General features: G+C 38.0%; 1 protein-coding gene across 1 annotated transcript; it reads right to left on the bottom strand.

Moving 5' to 3' along the window:
* Positions 1 to 10,143: 10,143 nt before the first annotated feature.
* LOC145131366 (uncharacterized) lies at positions 10,144 to 11,085 on the bottom strand. The gene is made up of 2 exons (XM_079066059.1): positions 10,806 to 11,085; positions 10,144 to 10,691 (listed from the first exon to the last, which is right to left on the bottom strand). The coding sequence occupies exons 1-2, from the start codon at positions 11,083 to 11,085 to the stop codon at positions 10,144 to 10,146; spliced, it is 828 nt and encodes a 275-aa protein (XP_078922185.1).
* Positions 11,086 to 19,414: the final 8,329 nt, after the last annotated feature.

Below are 19,414 nucleotides of genomic sequence, written 5' to 3'. Positions count from 1 at the left end.
TAGAAAATGAAAACAATTAAAAGTCCTACATAATCCCTAATTACTACAAGTTTCAAACATCAATCAAAAGAAAAACAAACCAAACCAAGCAAAATAAAAAAAAATGTCTTGAAACAAAACACACAAATAAAAATCAAGAAAGGATAGTTAATGTTCATCTTCTTCATCATCTTCATCTCCAATTCCACTCCCCCCCCCCCCGGCTCCACTTCTTCTCGCATTGACCCTTTCTTCCCAATTCCTAATATGTGAGTACCCGGGTCCTTACATCGGTGGAATGTGCATGTGGTTCATCATATGGGCAAGAGCCATCTAATTGTAGTTTATACCTTGTCCAATATCATCTTGATACCGTCTCAACTCCATATTGTACCAATCCATTGGCATATCATCATCAACCGGGATTACCGGCCGGTCTTCTTGAATATTCTCTTGCATCGGTCTAACCCGTCTACCCGGTTCCTCGGGCGCCACAACTGCATCATCATCCGAGATTTCAAAGTGACCACCACCATAGTCTTCTACAATTCTTGCCCTTCTATAAATCATAACACTAAACGAAGGTGTGGGCATCATAGTCAACATATTTCCGGCTCCTCTCTCCAACACATTATACGACCTTGCCAATAAAGTAACAAACATTCCACCATTTATCTTTGAAGTTGTCACATTCTTCACCGCTCCCTCTCCCAAATACTTCGACAAACAATAAGGAAGAATGCAAAATGTATTTGGCATAATAATGCACCACAAGTAGAAGATATCAAGGGTCGGGACCTTGTCGTCATCTTTCCTCATGTTGATTGTGCTCAAGATGAGGCGGTGAATCAATCAGAGAAAGGGTGATCGTATGATCCATTCTTGAGCCGAAGACGGGATATAAACTTTGTTGGCAGTCGTGTTCCACCAACCCGGACCAGTCGTCCCCTCCGGAAAATCCCTATGGCAATTTTTCTAGAAAAGTACCAAAGGCCTCAGACATGACCACATATTGGTCATAAATACCCATTCTCCAACTTAGCTTCGCCATACTACACTGACGGTGCTCCCCATCAAGACAAAAACATGAGGACATTTGGAGTGTAGTAGTCACTACCCCCTCGGAAGGTAATGGTATAAAAGAATTTCCCAGCAGAGTTCTTGGTATACCGGCTCTTGGATCCTAAACAACCTTCTCCACCCATCGCATGTGAATGATACCCCGTTTTGTGCAAAAGCTTTGACCAAGTATGGGGTCAACTCCTCTTCCAGACCCACTTGTCCTATCCATTCCTAATCTATCTTGTTTGGCACATAAATTGTTGGATAAGGTATCTAAGTCCATAACTATTTCTGGTATGTACTTGACCCGACCCGGCATGGTCCATTTGGGTTGCATGGCACCATGCAATTGGATAAACTAAAATGAGAGAAATAACACTAATGGTTTATTAATATATTATAAGTTCTAATATATTATTAATATTATTTAATTAGTTTGATCAAGAATTAATTTAGAATTAATTAAGTGATCAAAAGATAACTAATTAAATATATGGGTAGATTATGTAAATCTTCCATATCTTATATAGTGGGCTAAGAGGCTCCATGGATTATCAAGTTGGGTTCCACCCATAGGATGCTCCATGGATGCTCCATGGGAGTTACAAACCCATGGGTCATGGAAATGAAGAGTCATGACACATTAGGGTTTACATGGTGTAACCCTAGATGTGTCAACACTATATAAGAAACCCATTCTCCACCAAAATAGGCTACACATAAGAAACAAGAGGGCTAGGCCGATTTTAGAAGTGTGTATTCTCTCTAAAGTCATTCCAAAAGCATTTGGTGTTGTGTGAAGCATTTGAGGCATCACACTTGGGGTGCTAGGCTCACAAGGTTTCAAGGATCATAAGCAACAACAAGGTAAGTTATTCTATCTTTCATGCAAGTTAAAATTTGTTCCCCATGTATGCTAGATAGGAATATAACCTTGGAATTCAACTTTCCATGATAATTAGACAAACATAGATCCAAGGTTATTAGGGTTGCATGTACACTTAGGAAGTGTTAGAATTCTCAAAACCCATCAGTGGTATCAGAGCCTAGGTTTGTTTGTTGTTTTTTTTTGTGCAAACTGCTTGAAAAAAATCGTTTTTCTGTTTTCTGCTCGTATGAAAGTTTGCACATTTGTTGCTGGAAATGGACTAGAAACATTACCCTAAACTGTTTTGATGTTTTAAAACTTGTTTTAGATGGTGTAATGTTTATGCTAATCCATTTACAATGGCAATTATCAAAATTACAAGTTTTTTTTAAGTGTAATTTTTGATTCTTGAAAGTGTTCATATTCATGTTCTTGAACTTATGAAGATTAGATGATCATAGGAATTGTTTGTAACCTTCATGGTAGTTTAATTCATGATCATAATGTGTTTTAATGGAGTCCATAACTTGTTCTCAAGTTATGGAAAACCAAAAGTCTCACTTTTATTAAAGCCATTAAAAGAACACAAGAGTTATAAAAATGAAGAGTCTTCATTTTTATTACTCAATTAATTCATAAGTTATAAGAAATGAAAAGTTTTTGAAGTTTACAAAACTTGCCCTCAAGTTTTGGAACAAGTAAAGTCTTGATTAAAACTTTAGTTCCAACCCTTAGAATTTTAAAAGTTAAAATTCAACCCTTATACTTTATAATATTATAAGTTACTAATAAATATATGTATAAGATCAAGTCGTCTTACCGCTAGTACGCCTCATTCACAAACCCGGTCTATAAGGGGGGTATAAGGTTGTTGCCTATAAAATGACAACTTAATGGGTGTCCACTCTCACCCACCGCTTCCTTGATCGGTGGAGGGTCGTTAGCCGAACGGGTAGGACAAGGACTTATAAATTCTCATTAAAAGTATGATGAATATTATAAAGTAACTAAATGCTTTTATTAAATTCCCAATTTTAGTTACTTTAGGAAAAATGTGAATAAGGTGCTAATCCATGAAATTACACTTTACACTTTGTTTAAGTCGTTGGTGGAGCGTGTGTGGTTAACCGACACACTAACTTGGACTTAACAAGGTAGGTAAAGGGTGACTTAAGGTTTATCATAGTATCGGTGGAGCGTGTGTGTACCGGCACATCGATTGAGTGATAAACTTTAAGGGTACCAAGTGATTTGCATGGTTACTTCACACCTCGTTTTGTGATCCTCGGTATCCCAGTCACAAAACTTGGAGGGCACACTCGAGATTGAAACATGCCTTTGAAAAAAAATTCATTGAATCTCCAAAGAATCTAGGAATTTCTAAGAACCAATTAAAAACCTAATATCTATATTTCGTTTTTCATGGTGGAAATTGGTGAATCGTCATTCACCTACCTTTCAAATATGTTATAGCTTGGATTACGGCATACCTCTTCTAAGTTATAATATATTGTGATTGGATCCTAGCCTTAATATTACATTTGAATGTTTTATTAAGGACTCTCTTAATATCTAAACTCATCTTGTTCTCTTCTTTCAGATGTCTTCAAACAATGCTGCTTCTGGCTCTAATCCTAATGGCTCCTTTACCCTTATGAAATTTTGTGGGAAAGTCATTTTTGATGGATCCAACTTCAATGAATGGATCAGAAACATCAGGATGATTACCCGCTACGATGACAAAGAATATGTCCTTGACAAGGAGCTTAAGGAGATTGATGAGACCACTGCAACTCCCCAGGAGATCGCTGACTTCCGGGCACATGAAAGGGATGCTACAAAAGTGGCATGCATCATGTTGGCCACCATGACAGCGGAACTCCAAAAGTCCTATGAGGACTTCTAGCCTTTTGAAATGCACCAAGATCTGATGGAAAGATACCATCAAAGTGCACGACAAGAGAGGTATGAAATCATATGCTCTATCATAACAACCATGATGAAGGACGGGGAATCCGTCACGAGCCACATGCAGAAAATGCAAAGGTATGTGGATCGATTGCTGAAGCTTAATGTGAACTTCCCTGAGGAGCTTGCAATAGATATCATTTTGCACTCCTTACCATCGTGCTATGATCAATTCCGCATGACATATCACATGAATAAGGAAGAGGTCACACTCAGCAAACTTCAAGGACTCCTCAAGACCGCAAAAACAGGTCTTAAGGGTAAGTCGGTTGTTAACACTCCTACTCCAAACTCCGCCCCGGTTTTGGCAATCGGGAAAGGTCGAGGGAAGAAGAGGAAGAGCTCTTCGAAGGGTACCAAGGCTAGGACCCTTGATGGCTCTTCTTCAAGTGGAACCAAGAAAGGTTTCGTCACTCCTTCTTCTGACCCTAAAGAGGCTGAATGCTTCTATTGCCATGAAAAGTCACATTGGAAGCGGAACTGCCCAAAGTACCAGCAAGATGTGAAGGATGGGAAAGTTAAACCCAACCATGCAGGTATTTACACTATCTTATCTAATAACTCACCCCATTCTAACTCTTGGGTCCTTGATACCGGTTGTGGTATTCATATCTGTTCTGATTTGCAGGGACTAAGAAGAAGTGAGAATGTGGAGCATGGAAGAATAAACTTAATCATGGGGAATAGGAAAGCTTTGCATGTCACCAAGATTGGAGTTTATACTTTATCGCTAAGTAGTGGGTTTAGTTTAGATTTGAATAAATGTTGTTATTCGCCAGAAATGGCAAGAAATATTATTTCCTTTCATGCATTGTATAAACAAGGTTTCACCTTTTTATTTGATAATGAAGTTGGTTCGATTAACGCTTTCTTTAATAATGTTCTTTATTTTAAAGCATTACCTTGTGATGGTGTGTATGAAACTGTATCTGTGGTTGATAACTTAGGAAATAATGTATTGTGTATTGATTTTGTTAATGATAATAACTTGGATAAAGCATCATTATGGCATTGTCGTCTTGGACATATAAGCAAGAAACGCATAGGCCAACTCCAAAAGGATGGAGTATTGGAGTCATTTGACCTAAAGTCAGATGATAGTTGTGAATCATGCTTACTTGGAAAAATGACAAAGTCACCCTTCACAGGTTCTTGTGAGAGGGGTGAAGGTTTGTTGGATCTTATACACACGGATGTGTGTGGGCCCTTCAAACATGCCACAAGGGATGCTAATCGTTATTATTTGACTTTTATTGATGATTACAGTAGATATGGATATGTCTACTTAATCAAGCATAAGTCAGAGACTTTTGAGAGGTTTAAAGAGTTTAAACAGGAAGTCGAGAATCAATTGGGCAGGAACATTAAGATGCTTCGATCCGATCGAGGTGGTGAGTATCTTAGTTCAGAGTTCCTCGACTATCTTAGGGAATGTGGGATTGTCTCACAATTGACACCCCCCAGGACACCGCAGTTGAATGGTGTAGCTGAGAGGCGTAATCGAACCTTGTTGGATATGGTTCGTTCCATGATGAGTCGAGCTTCGTTACCAATCTCATTTTGGGGGTATGCCGTAGAGACTGCCGCCCATATCCTTAATCTAGTTCCCACAAAGAAAGTTGCCAAAACTCCTCATGAGATGTGGACTGGTAAAGTACCCAAACTAGACCACATTAAGATTTGGGGTTGCAAGGCTTTCGTGAGACGCAAGACTCATGATAAGCTCGAACCTCGAAGTGAGAGGTGTATTTTTATCGGCTACCCACAGAAATCCTTTGGTTACCTCTTCTACAGACCTAGTGAGAATGTGGTCTTTGTAGCTAGGAGGGCTGTCTTTCGAGAGAGAGAGAGTTCATAAGCCAAGGAGACAGTTGGAGGCAAGTTGACCTTGAAGAAATTCAAGAGTCAAGTGGTGAAGGAACTTCAAACCCTAGCACTCAACTTGAGGAGGAAACTCATGTTGAGCCAATTGACAAGTCTGTACCTCTGAGGCGTTCCACAAGGGTTAGGAATGCACCTGAGCATTACTATGGATTCCATATTACTGCGGAAGGTGATACACTTATCAGTGATGAGACACTGATAGGTCTGGATGAACCTAACAGTTACGCGGAAGCCATGGCAGGCCCTGAGTCAGCCAAGTGGAAAGAGGCAATGGACAACGAGATACAGTCCATGTATGACAATCAAGTTTGGAACTTGGTTGAGAATGTACCAGGTCGTAAGATTGTAGGGTGCAAATGGATCTTCAAGAAGAAGACCGACATGGATGGTAATGTACACACTTATAAGGCACGACTGGTTGCAAAGGGTTTCTCACAAACTCCGGGAGTTGATTATGATGAGACCATTTCTCCAGTGGCCAAGATTAAGTCTATTAGGGTTCTGTTAGCCATAGCTGCATTTCATGACTATGAAATATGGCAAATGGATGTCAAAACCGCTTTCCTTAATGGAAAGTTGGCTGAGGATGTTTACATGAGTCAGCCAGAGGGTTTTGTCAATACAGAGTACCCTAATAGAGTGTGTAAGCTTGAGAAATCCATTTATGGGTTAAAGCAAGCACCTCGCAGATGGAATCTTTGCTTTGATGAGAAAGTCAAAGAATTTGGCTTTTCTAGGAGTGAAGATGAATCTTGTGTATATGTCAAGGCTAGTGGGAGTATAGTTAGTTTTTTGGTATTGTATGTGGATGACATACTACTCATAGGAAATGACATCCCAACTCTGCAGGAAGTTAAGTCCTGGCTTGGGAAGTGTTTCTCTATGAAGGACCTAGGAGAAGCTGCCTATATTCTAGGGATAAGGATCTTGAGAGACCGGAGTAAAAGACTAATTGGACTTAGTCAGAGTACCTACTTGGATAAGGTGCTGAAGAGATTCGGCATGCAGGACTCCAAGAAAGGAGAGTTACCCATCCAGAGTAACGCCAGATTGAGTAAGACACAAAGCCCTAGTACTGAGGCTGAGATAGCAGAAATGAGTCGAATACCTTATGCTTCGGCTGTAGGATCGATCATGTATGCTATGACGTGTACTCGACCTGATGTAGCCTTTGCTTTGAGCATGGTTAGCAGGTATCAGGGGAACCCTGGCAAGGCACACTGGACTGCGGTAAAGAATATCCTCAAGTACCTACGGAGGACTAAGGACTGGGTCCTTACCCTCGGTGGGAGTGAAGACTTGAGAGTTGTAGGGTATAGTGATGCTAGCTTTCAGACTGATAGGGATAATTTCCGCTCTCAGTCAGGCTGGGTCTTTACCTTAAACGGAGGAGCAATTTCTTGGAAGAGTTCCAAGCAAGAGACAGTGGCTGATTCAACTTGCGAATCAGAGTATATAGCAGCTAGCGAGGCAGCAAAGGAGGCGATATGGCTGAAGAACTTCATTGGAGACCTTGGAGTTGTACCAGCTATTAAAGAGCCAATGGAAATTTTTTGTGATAGTGAAAGTGCAGTTGCCTTAGCCAAGGAACCAAGGGATCACGGGAGATCCAGACACATCGACAGAAAATACCATTTCATCAGACATCGAATAGAAGAAGGACTCCTCGTGGCAAAGAGGGTATCATCGGATGAGAATCCAGCAGATCCCCTCACGAAGGGACTGACTCGGGTTAAGCATCTCCAGCATGCTCGGAGCATAGGGCTGAAGGATGATATTAGATTTAGTAGTTAGATAACCTTGCAATTTGTAAAGTGTAATTGACATTAGATGATGAATAAAAGGTGTTTTATTTATGAGTAAAGTGTTGCTATCTCTTGTCGATCGTTTACTATATTTCTTTTGCATGTTTTGACTTCCAGAATAATTATTTTTGGTATATCATATTATTCGAACCTCCACAGTCGGTCATATGTCGGAAGTAGGTATGAATCAAGACTGTCATGATTGGTTGCAGAGGTCTAAGTTGTTGGACATGGCTACAACACTCATGAGTGCTCATAAGTTCTGAGCATTGGACTCAACCCACGCTCACTGGAATCACTTCATGGAGTTTATCTCGAGTGATCGTGAGACGGTAATATCATATAAGTCTTCAAACCTAGAGATATGATTTGTTACTTATGAGTTGGTTATGCATTGATTGTACGTTAACGCATTGGTAACTCGATGTTATAAAACATGCTTTTGTGTATAATTCAATGAGTGGTAGAACAAACATATTAGTCGAAGTTTATCTGTTCCTTCTTGGATTAGAAGCTGATATCTGGGCCCCTCGATGATTTTGTTTTGACCTATGTACCGGGCCCGGTCAGAACTAAGTTGATGTGTTCAATTAAGTTCTTTGTCAAACAAATCGGAAATCGGGAAACAAACTGCTGGACAATAAGTAAGACATTGTTCCATGTATATGTCCGGCTGATATCTAGAACAGAGGATTATATGATCACTTATCTTAAATGGCGTATCATCATCTTCTCAGTTCCGAGAGACCTTGAAAGAGCTACGATTGCCGATCGGTTCCTGAAGTATTGCAGTTATAGTTATTAGACTTATCCAAGTGGGAGACTGTTGGATAAGGTGTCTAAGTCCATAACTATTTCTGGTATGTACTTGACCCGACCCGGCATGGTCCATTTGGGTTGCATGGCACCATGCAATTGGATAAACTAAAATGAGAGAAATAACACTTATGGTTTATTAATATATTATAAGTTCTAATATATTAATAATATTATTTAATTAGTTTGATCAAGAATTAATTTAGAATTAATTAAGTGATCAAAAGATAACTAATTAAATATATGGGTAGATTATGTAAATCTTCCATATCTTATATAGTGGGCTAAGAGGCTCCATGGATTATCAAGTTGGGTTACACCCATAGGATGCTACATGGATGCTCTATGGGAGTTACAAACCCATGGGTCATGGAAATGAAGAGTCATGACACATTAGGGTTTACATGGTGTAACCCTAGATATGTCAACACTATATAAGAAACCCATTCTCCACCAAAATAGGCTACACATAAGAAACAAGAGGGCTAGGCTGATTTTAGAAGTGTGTATTCTCTCTAAAGTCATTCCAAAAGCATTTGGTGTTGTGTGAAGCATTTGAGGCATCACACTTGGGGTGCTAGGCTCACAAGGTTTCAAGGATTATAAGCAACAACAAGGTAAGTTATTCTATCTTTCATGCAAGTTAAAATTTGTTCCCCATGTATGCTAGATAGGAATATAACCTTGGAATTCAACTTTCCATGATAATTAGACAAACATAGATCCAAGGTTATTAGGGTTGCATGTACACTTAGGAAGTGTTAGAATGCTCAAAACCCATCATAAATCTCTTTCTTCTTCAATGTTTCGAGTTTCTTCCTCGCCCGAACCAATGTTGACTTTGAACTGATTTGTGAAAAATTCAACAAAGGTACATCTCCATGGCTGCTTCCAGAACTCTGGCCTCTTCTGGATATTTTATGTAAAATAAAACACAAGACAAAACACAAAAACCAGTGGAAACATTAAAAATTAAAAATCTAGGAAAGTAACAGCATGGACTCGTCGAGTCCATGAACAGACTCGGCGAGTCCAATGAACTGCTCAAGTCGCCCTTCTGATTTGGAACGAATCAGCATAGAAAACTCAAAATTTATTCCAGGGTTTGTCTAGGGTTGTCCACCAAGTGTTAATTCACAAAAAATTTCAACTATAACACTCTACATCGACCAAAATCGAAACCCTAAAATTCATGTCAAGTTCAAAAATCGGTTTTTCAACAATTTAAGTCATGAATCTACCAAAGATTGAGCCTTTAACTGAATTAGGAGTAAAAAATCTTACCTTTTGTGGAGAAATTGAAGAAATCACAAAAAAATGGGGATGTTTGCTTGAGAGGAAACTTGCTCGTTGAGTGTAGGCGGTGGTGGCTGAATGAATAATGTTTTTACTATTAGGGTTAAAAACCTAATTCACAGAGTTTAAAAGTTATTATTTTTTTCCGGTTAAAAAGTCGACTCGTCGAGTAGGTGTACTGACTCGACGAGTTTTTCACTCTGTTTGGAAATTTTTTTGAAAATTTTTACTCTTTTTGAAATACTTCCACCACACCCCACACTCAAACCTTGCTTGTCCTCAAGCAATCATTTTAGACGAACTAGAAGATTTAGATTGAAGAAACCCTAAGAAAACCACACAAAAGAAAATAAAAGACGAAAAATAAAACGAAAAGGAAAGGTAAAAAGAAAGCAAACTCAATCCTCGGGTTGCCTCCCGTAAGCGCTTCTTTTTGAGGAGTCTTTAGCTGGACTCCTTCCCGCTCTACGTTGCAGCGGATTTCTCAAAATCCATCCCTTCGTCAAGTAGTTCTTCATTAGGTATTCCCTCTTCATATTTCTTGACTCGATGCCCATTCACCTTAAAGCTAGACCCATCCTTGCTCCACAACTTAATTACATCGTACGGATATACATGCTTGATTGTAAAAGGCCCGGACCAACGAGTGAGCAATTTCCCCAGAAAGAGATTTAGTCTTGAATTGTACAAAGGAACTTTTTGCCCTTCTTCAAACTCCTTATTACCCTTCAACCTTGCATCATGCCATTTTTTGGTTTTGTCTTTATAAATCAATGAGTTAGTGTAAGACTCATTCCTCAATTCCTCCAAAGCATTCATTTGCAATAGTCGATTAGCATGCAACTCATTCGGCTCAAAATTGCATGTTTTTAAAGCCCAATAGGCTTTATGTTCAAGCTCCACAGGTAAATGACAGTTTTTGCCATATACTAGCCTATAGGGTGTGGTTCCAATGGGAGTCTTGAATGCGGTTTGGAAGGCCCAAAGTGCATCATCCAATTTATCCGCCCAATCTTTTCTATTGCCACCCACCGATCTTTACAAAATTCTTTTAAGTGCTCGATTTGTAATTTCGGTTTGCCCATTTATTTGTGGGTGATATGGTGTCGAGAATCTATGGCGTATACCATATTTTTGCAACACTTTTGCTAGTTGATCATTAGCAAAATGGGTTCCTCTATCACAAATCAAAGCTTTTGGCACTCCAAATCTAGAAAATATTTTTTTTAGGAATTTTACCACCACCCTAGCATCATTGGTTGGTAATGATTGCGCTTCTGCCCATTTTGACACATAATCTACCGCCACAAGTATGTATTTGTTGCCTTTGGATGAAGGAAATGGTCCCATGAAATCCACACCCCAAACATCAAAGATTTCACAGACTTGAATATTCCTTTGAGGCATTTCATTCCTTGCCGAAATATTACCCGTTCTTTGGCAAGCATCACATTCCCTCACGTATGTAGCAACATCCTTGAAGATAGTAGGCTAATAGAACCCCGTATCAAAAACTTTCTTAGCAGTGAATTGTACACCATGATGTCCTCCTGCCGGCCCATTGTGGCAATGCTCTAAAATGTCACAGATTTCTTTGCCATATACACATCTTCTAATTATCCCATCCGCACAACTCCTAAAAAGATAAGGCTCATCCCAGAAATAATATTTAATTTCTGAGAAGAGCTTCTTCTTTTGTTGATGAGTTAGTCCTTTTGGAAGAAAGTCTCCAGCCAAGAAATTTGCAATGTCGACAAACCATGGTTCTTCCCCCATTATGACCATCAAATACTCTTCCGGAAAGCTATCTTCAATACCCTTGTCATCTATCTCTTCCCTTGCCGGATTTTGTAATCTAGAAAGATGGTCAGTAGCTACATTTCCAATCCCCTTCTTGTCCTTGATCTCGATGTCAAATTCTTGAAGTAGTAGCACGCATCGGATCAACCTTGGCTTAGCATCCTACTTGGAAAACAAGTACTTGATAGAATAATGGTCAGTAAACACAGTAGTTTTAGACAAAATTAAATAGGGACGAAATTTGTCGAAGGCATACACCACGGCTAATAATTATTTTTCTGTTGTGGTGTAATTTTCTTGGGTAGGATTTAGGGTCTTGCTGGCATAGTAAATGGGTTGAAAGTGCTTGTCAACCCTTTGGCCATGTACAACTCCTATGGCAAAGTCGCTTGCATCACACATTATTTCAAACGGTAAGTTCCAATTCGGGGCGATAATGATCGGGGCGTTAGTCAATTTCTCTTTCAAAATTTCAAAAGAAGCTAAACATTCTTTAGAAAAATTAAAAGGTGCATCTTTCAAAAGTAGTTGAGTTAAAGGTCTAGTAATTTTTGAAAAATCTTTAATAAAGCGGCGGTAAAAACCCGCATGACCTTGAAAACTCCTAACGCCCTTTACATTAGTTGGTGGGAGTAATTTAGCAATAGTGTCGATTTTCGCCCGATCCACCTCAATCCCCGCCGTGGATACTTTGTAGCCTAATGCAATGCCTTCTTTAACCATAAAGTAACATTTCTCCCAGTTCAGTACGAGATTGGTCTTTTCACACCTAGAAAGCATCAAGTCGAGGTTAGCAAGACAATCATGAAAAGAAAAACCAAAAATAGAGAAATCATCCATGAATACTTCCATGAATTTTTCCACCATGCCATGGAATATCGCCGTCATGCATTTTTGGAAAGTTGTTGGCGCATTGCATAACCCAAAAGGCATGCGTCGATAAACAAATGTTCCACTTGGACAAGTAAAAGTGGTATTCTCTTAATCAATTGGGTCTATGGGGATTTGGAAATAACCAGAAAACCCATCTAAAAAACAATAATAGCTATGACCCGATAAACGCTCAAGCATTTGATCAATAAAAGGGAGAGGAAAATGATCTTTGCAAGTGGCATCGTTTAGCTTTCGATAATCGATTCACTCCCGCCAACTGGTTACAGTTCGTGTAAGTATAAGCTCGTTCTTCTCGTTTGTGACGACCGTCATCCCTCCTTTCTTTGGCACTACTTGAACGGGACTAACCCATGGGATATCAAAAATGGAGTATATCATCCCCACATCTAAGAGCTTGACAACTTCTTTCTTGACCACTTCTTGCATGTTCGGGTTCAACCGCCTTTGGTGTTGCACTACCGGCTTTGCAACTTCTTCAAGAATTATCTTATGGGAACAATATGAAGGACTTATTCCTTTTATATCGGTAATTTTCCATTCGATGACATTCTTCCTTTTCTTTAAAACTTGAACTAACTCTTCCTTTTCAGCTTTGGTGAGGTCGGAAGCAATGATAACAAGTTTTTGATCACCTTTTTCGAGAAATGTGTATTCCAAATGTTCAGGCAGAGTTTTAAGCTCTAATTTTGTATTTTGTACACTGAACACGTTGAGTCCAGATAGAGGACTCGTCGAGTCGATGCCAAAATCTTCGTCTGATCGCGATTTCCCTGATGGACTCGTCGAGTCAGTGTCTCCAACTCGACGAGTCGATTTTTCAGAGCCTCTGATTATTTCTTCGTATTCAGACTCTTCAAGCATTCTCTCTATCTCTTTCAGGTCCCTTTCAGCATCAAAGTCATCTTCAAGGGCAATGGCGGGCTTGTTTGGGTGGTTCTCTTTCCATTCTTCTATTAGTTCTTCCAAAGTGTCCACCGAAAATGTCGTGTCATCACTATACTTGGAATGTTTCATGGCTCGATCAACTCCAAATGTAACCGACTCATCTCCCACCTGCAGGGTAAGCTTGGATTCTCTCATGTCTTCTATAGCACTTGCGGTGTTTAGGAAAGGTCTTCCAAGAATGATCGACACTTGGTGGTCCTCTTCCATGTCTAGCACTATGAAGTCCGCGGGGAATACAAATTTATCAACCTTTACCAATAAATCCTCACATATTCCCCGTAGGAATGTCACCATCTTTTTTGCTAAATGAATTGCAATACGGATTGGTTTCGGCTCTGGAAGGTTCAACTTCTTAAAGAAAGATTATGGCATGAGATTAACACTCGCCCCTGAATCCGCTAATGAATAACTAGTAACTAGATTCCCGAATTGACATGGAAACGTTAAGCTACCCGGGTCCCCCATCTTCTTTGGTAATTTGTTCAACATTGCGGCTGAACAATTCTCATTAAGCACTATTATGGACACCTCTTCCAGCTTCTTTCGATTAGTAAGTAGCTCCTTTAAGAATTTTGCGTACTTGGGCATTTGTGCAACCGCTTCTATGAAAGGAATATTGATTTGGAGGGCTTTGATGTGTTCCAGGAACTTTTGATAATCTTCATTCTACTTTTCTTGTCTAGCCCGACTTGGAAATGGCAATGGAGGTTGATAAGGTTTCAAAGGAGGATCAATTTTCTGTTCAGACTGTGGACTCCTCGAGTCCTTATCCCTGACTCGACGAGTCGGTCAACTGTTTGGTATTTCGGGCTTTCATTTTGTTCCTCCTGCACCTCTTTTGTATTCTCATTCATTTATAGGTGTCAGAAGGGTAATTATATTCCCAATTCTAGTCGTCACAATGTTGATTTGAGCTCCTCTCGGATTTTTCTCGATATTGCTTGGAAGTTCACCCAGTGCTCTTTGATTGATTTGTAGTGCAAGTTGGCCCAACTGTTTTTCAATGTTAAGAATAGAGGCCTGCTGATTTCTCATCGTTCCTTGTTGTTCCCTTATTGCTGCTTCGGTATCATTATGTCTTTTGTCGGATGCAGCTACAAATTTCTTTAGCATGTCTTCAAGAACCATTTTCTTTTCTTGCACTGGCTCCTCCTTTTCACACCCCCAAACCGGAACGGCGGAAACGTTCGTGGATGGAGGACGTCATGTCAAGTATCACAACACATGCATCATAGTAATCAAAGTAACAACAACCATCGTATTGATAATATAATATTTACATTTTGTTCAAAACATTACTTGAAAAACATAAAAAGTACAACAAAAGTTAAGACGTAAAGCTCCGTCTTCGCAACACCTGGGAGAGAGTACCTGTCTACTAACGACCCTGAGAATACAAGTGGTTTGAAAAAGTGTCAACATTAAAGTTGGTGAGTTCATAAGTATTTTTGTTATAGAAAGTATATCCTTTATTCATTTGAAAATTTCGCCAGTTCCTCCAGAAAATCCTTTATTTTCTGCTGATGAATGATAAGTAAAACAACTCATGATTGCTCCTTCTACGAGTACTTAGTGAATACAAGTCATATACATTCAGATCGAACAGACAGTCGGCTGTGTGGTTCTGCCCCAAGCCCATAACCAAAGAAAGGAACAAGAAATGAGGCGGAATCCACACATCCCACTATCTGTCGGATTCTCATGTATCTAACCCTGACGTATTTACTAAGTACTTTTAAAATTAAGTTTAATGATCCTTAATATTGAAATCGTTCCTTAAGAAAATCCTATATTTTCTTAACAAGTAAAATGATTGTAGTTAATCCTTATATAATCATTCAGTGAATACTAATTATATATAATACAAATCGATTAGACAGTTGAATGTGTGAATCTTCCCTAAACCCACAACCAAACAAGGAACATGAAATGAGGCGGAAGTCACACATTCCACTCTCTACCGGAACTTTATTATATATAATCCTAATGTATTCATCAAGAAATTACATAATTAACATTAACAAATCTCTCGTAAAATGGTAACCACATTAGTTCCTTCTATAACCACTTAGTTTATACTAACTATATATAACCTAATATCGAACGGACAGTTGAATGTGTGAATCTGCCCTAAGCCACAACCAAACAAGGAACAGGAAACGAGGCAGAAGTTACACATTCCACTGTCTACCGGATATTATTTATATATAATTCGAATGTATAAACTAAGGAATTATAGAATTAACCATTAAAGGTCCTTTATGTAATACTAGTTTAATAATAAATATTAAACATTTTTTAAATAAGTTTCTAGTTTCACTAGCTCTATTGTGAATCATTGTTTTCGGAAAGTTAATTTGAAAACTGTTTATTCTTCCAAAATAACGACGTAAACCATAGAAAATCCTATATTTTCTATAAAATCGATTTGTAGTCTTAAACACTCCAAGACCGAGAAGCACAAGTATAATTACCATACTTAGCTTAATGATACCCAGTTTTGTTTATCAGTAATTCTATCTGAACATGTAATTACCCTGAAAATTCGATGTGACGATACTACCCTCCTATGATCACTTAGTACACACGAGTTGTATAATACCGAGATCAAATAGACAGTTGAATGGGTGAATCTGCCCTAAGCCCACAACCAAACAAGGAACAAAAAATGCGGTGGAAGTCACACACTCCACTATCTATCGGACTTCAATTTTTTCTAACCCTATTGTATATACTGAGAAATCATATAGTTAGTATTCCTTGAGGAAGTTTAGGAAAAGTATATCTTTATGTAAATAATTAGTTAATACTATTGTGAATATTCATTATAACCATACTAATACAAAGTTAGTCGCGTATAGATCTATACACCAACTCGCGCTCTCCCTTAAGAAGACTCTGGTTATAATTAAGATTCTAATGGGTACCCTGAGTGGTACATCTAGCAGTTCACAATCATGTATTAATTATTTACATAAAGTGTAAAACCTTTTATAATTAACAAGTAATTTTGTAAAAAGATTTCCTTTTGTTTCATAAACTATACCTATTATAGTTTATAAGTTCATTTCCATGTTTTAACCAGGATTTTTGTAAAATGGTTCCTACGATCCATAAACTATACCTATTATAGTTTATAAGTTGATTTATATGATTTTTAACAAGTTTCAAGTTCAAATACATTTAAACAGTAAGAAAACATAATAAATAAATTATGTTTTTAAACACAAGCAATCTTGTGTTTTACTTGTATTCCCCCCCCCCCCTAAAACATTTTAAAAAGCTTGGAAAATATGGGGGTATAAACTCACATTATTCGAGGGATTGAATAGAAGATTTGGTATAGATTGGTAAGTTTCCCGAGTGAAATCCCGAAGCACAAACGAGTCCTGATTATTGTATTATCACACATATATGTATATAGTTAGTGAATATAACTACAAAGGTGTTTAGGAAACAACCTAGGATGTTATAATAACTCACCAAAAGAGTGTTAGAAGCAAGTTTGAAGGCTGCAAGAAGGGTTCACGGCCATCTGGGTGTTCATGGCCAGCTGGGTGTTCACGGCCCAAGAACACCAAGTGTTCTTGAGTTCACGGCCCAAAGTGTGAAGATTGGAAGTGTTTGGAAGCTGATTTCAAGATCAAAGTGTAATTCTTACAAGTTTCTAGGAAGATTTTGCATGTTCTTGAGTAGAGGGGAGGTTTTTGGTTGATGATACTATTCGATTAGTATCTAAGTCCATAACTATATTTTGGTATGTACTTGATCCGATTGTGCATGGTCCTTTTGGGTTGCCTTTACCAAAGCAACTTGACTGGAGGAATAAAAGAGAAAGAAGTGATTATGGTTTATTAATATATTATAAGACTAATATATTAAAAGAGAAATCACATTTGTTTAATTAACATTGGTCAATAATAAATTAAGAATTAGTTTTGTGATCAAAAGAAGTTAATTGAACTTAAGGGGCTGAACTGTAATTATGTGATAGTTACAAAGTTAGGCAATAAAACCCTAATAGATAGGGTGGACGAATTCTAGGGATAAATCCTTAAGAATTCGTCCATGATAGGGATTCTAGAATTATTCTTGGGTTGCTTGGTGGCTAAGTAATCAGATAAGGATAACCATTGAAACCCTAATTCCTACACCTATATAAAGGACCCCTAGGCATGGGAATTTCGGCCAATTAAACCCTAGAAGTCCTAGAGCCGAAATTCTCCTCTCCCCTCTCTCTCTCTCTTGTTTCCTCCAATTGTTATTGGTGGTTGTGATTCATTAGAGGTACAACACTTAAGTTGCTAAAGTTCTCAAGGCTTCAAGATCTTCAATCAACAACAAGGTAAACATCTAGATCTAATTTGTGATGTTAATTTCGATTATATACACTAGATCTAGGGTTAGAAAGTCTTGGATGAATTACATGTACAATAGAGAAACCTATATCCAAGCATTAGGGTTTGCATGAACACATATGATGTTCTTTTGGCTCAAACCCATCAGTGGTATCAGAGCTTTGTTTGGTTTCTATTGTATTGATGCCTTGTATGTTCATTCATGCTTTAAAATCGTTTTTGGGCTTTCTGTCTGATGATCTCGACGATTTCCATTAAGAACTCGACGAGTTCCAATAAGAACTCGACGAGTTTAGCTGTCAGACAGAGAGATTTTCGGGATTTCTTGCTGATTTGCTTAAGGATAATTACCTAAATCGTTTTTGACTAATAAAATCCGAATTTTATTACTGTTTTATGATTATCCTTACCAAATCAAAAGATAATTACCAATTGTTTGAATAATAAATTCCTTATTTGATAATATTTGATTATTTAAATTAATTGTTGAATTATCTTGTAAATAAAATTGATTAGGTCAAATTTAGATAATCATTAAATTAAATGTTTAATTTAAATTATTTGCTATTTGATCCTTTGTGTTTTGAAAAGTTCAAAAACTTGCCCTCAAGTTTTGAAATTTAAATTTTGATTAAAAGTTTAATTTAAACTATTTAAATTTCAAACCCTAGAATTTTACAAGTTTAAAATTCAACCTTATACTTTATAATATTATAAGATTAATATATATATATATATATATATATATATATATATATATATATATATATATATATATATATATATATGTATAAATTAAATGCTAGTCTTACCGTTAGTAGGCCTCATTCACGAAGCCGATCTATAAGGGGGCTATAAGGTTATGGCCTATAAAATGACCGTTTAATGGGTGTCCACTCTCACCCACCGCTTCCCTTATTGGTGGAGGGTCGTTAGCCGAACGAGTAAGATAGGGCAACGCTTTCCTCATTAAAAGGATAATGAATCTATATAAAGTAACTAAACGTTTTTCAAAATTCTGAATCTTAGTTACTTTAGGCAAACGTGAATTGATGTAATTCCATGACATTACACTGTGTACCCTTGCTAATACGTTAGTGGATCGTGTGTGGTTAACCAGCACACTAATTGGGTTCTAAGCAAAGGTGGCAAAGGGTGACTCATTGTTTTTCATAGTTCGATGGAGTGTGTGTAGTTAACCGGCGCATCGAATAGGTGACTGTAACAATGAAGGCACCATGTACATTTGCATGGTTATTCACACCCGCTTTATGATCCTCGGCATCCGAGTCACAAACTTGAGGGGCATATCGAGATTTAAACATGCCATTGAAAAGTTCAATGACTCTCAAAAGATCTAGGAGTTTTCAATACATTTAAAACTTAGCTTTAATTTGTTTTTCATGGTGGAAATTAGTGAATCGTCATTCACTTACCTTCAAATTATTTACTTGTTAGATCACGGCATCCCTCTTCTAATTTGTAAATAATGTTGTTGGATCCTAGCCCTAATTTTTCATTTGGGTGTTTAATTGGGGATTTATTTCTAATCAAACTTTGTTCTTTGTTCTTTTCAGATGTCGAACGTCAACAACAACGCTTCTGATTCAACTTCCTCTGGGTCGCTCTCACTCATGAACTTGTGTGGGAGAGTGATCTTTGACGGGTCCAATTTCAATGATTGGATCCACAACATTCGAATGGTCACTCGTTACGAGGACAAATAGTATGTCCTCGAT

The sequence above is a fragment of the Lactuca virosa genome, chromosome 8 (assembly GCF_052849685.1).
Source record: "Lactuca virosa cultivar CGN04683 chromosome 8, Lactuca_virosa_CGN04683_v6, whole genome shotgun sequence".
Lineage (NCBI taxonomy): Eukaryota > Viridiplantae > Streptophyta > Magnoliopsida > Asterales > Asteraceae > Lactuca > Lactuca virosa.
This window is presented reverse-complemented; position numbering and strand designations above follow the sequence as displayed.

What these genes read in the sequence shown, in the direction of transcription:
- LOC145131366 (XM_079066059.1), bottom strand. Translation starts at nt 11,085, where the DNA reads ATGCCTCAAAGGAATATTCAAGTCTGTGAAATCTTTGATGTTTGGGGT. An exon ending in AAAAGTGTTGCAAAAATATG is followed by an intron (nt 10,692 to 10,805) that starts GTATACGCCATA and finishes GCAATAGAAAAG; the next exon opens with ATTGGGCGGATAAATTGGAT.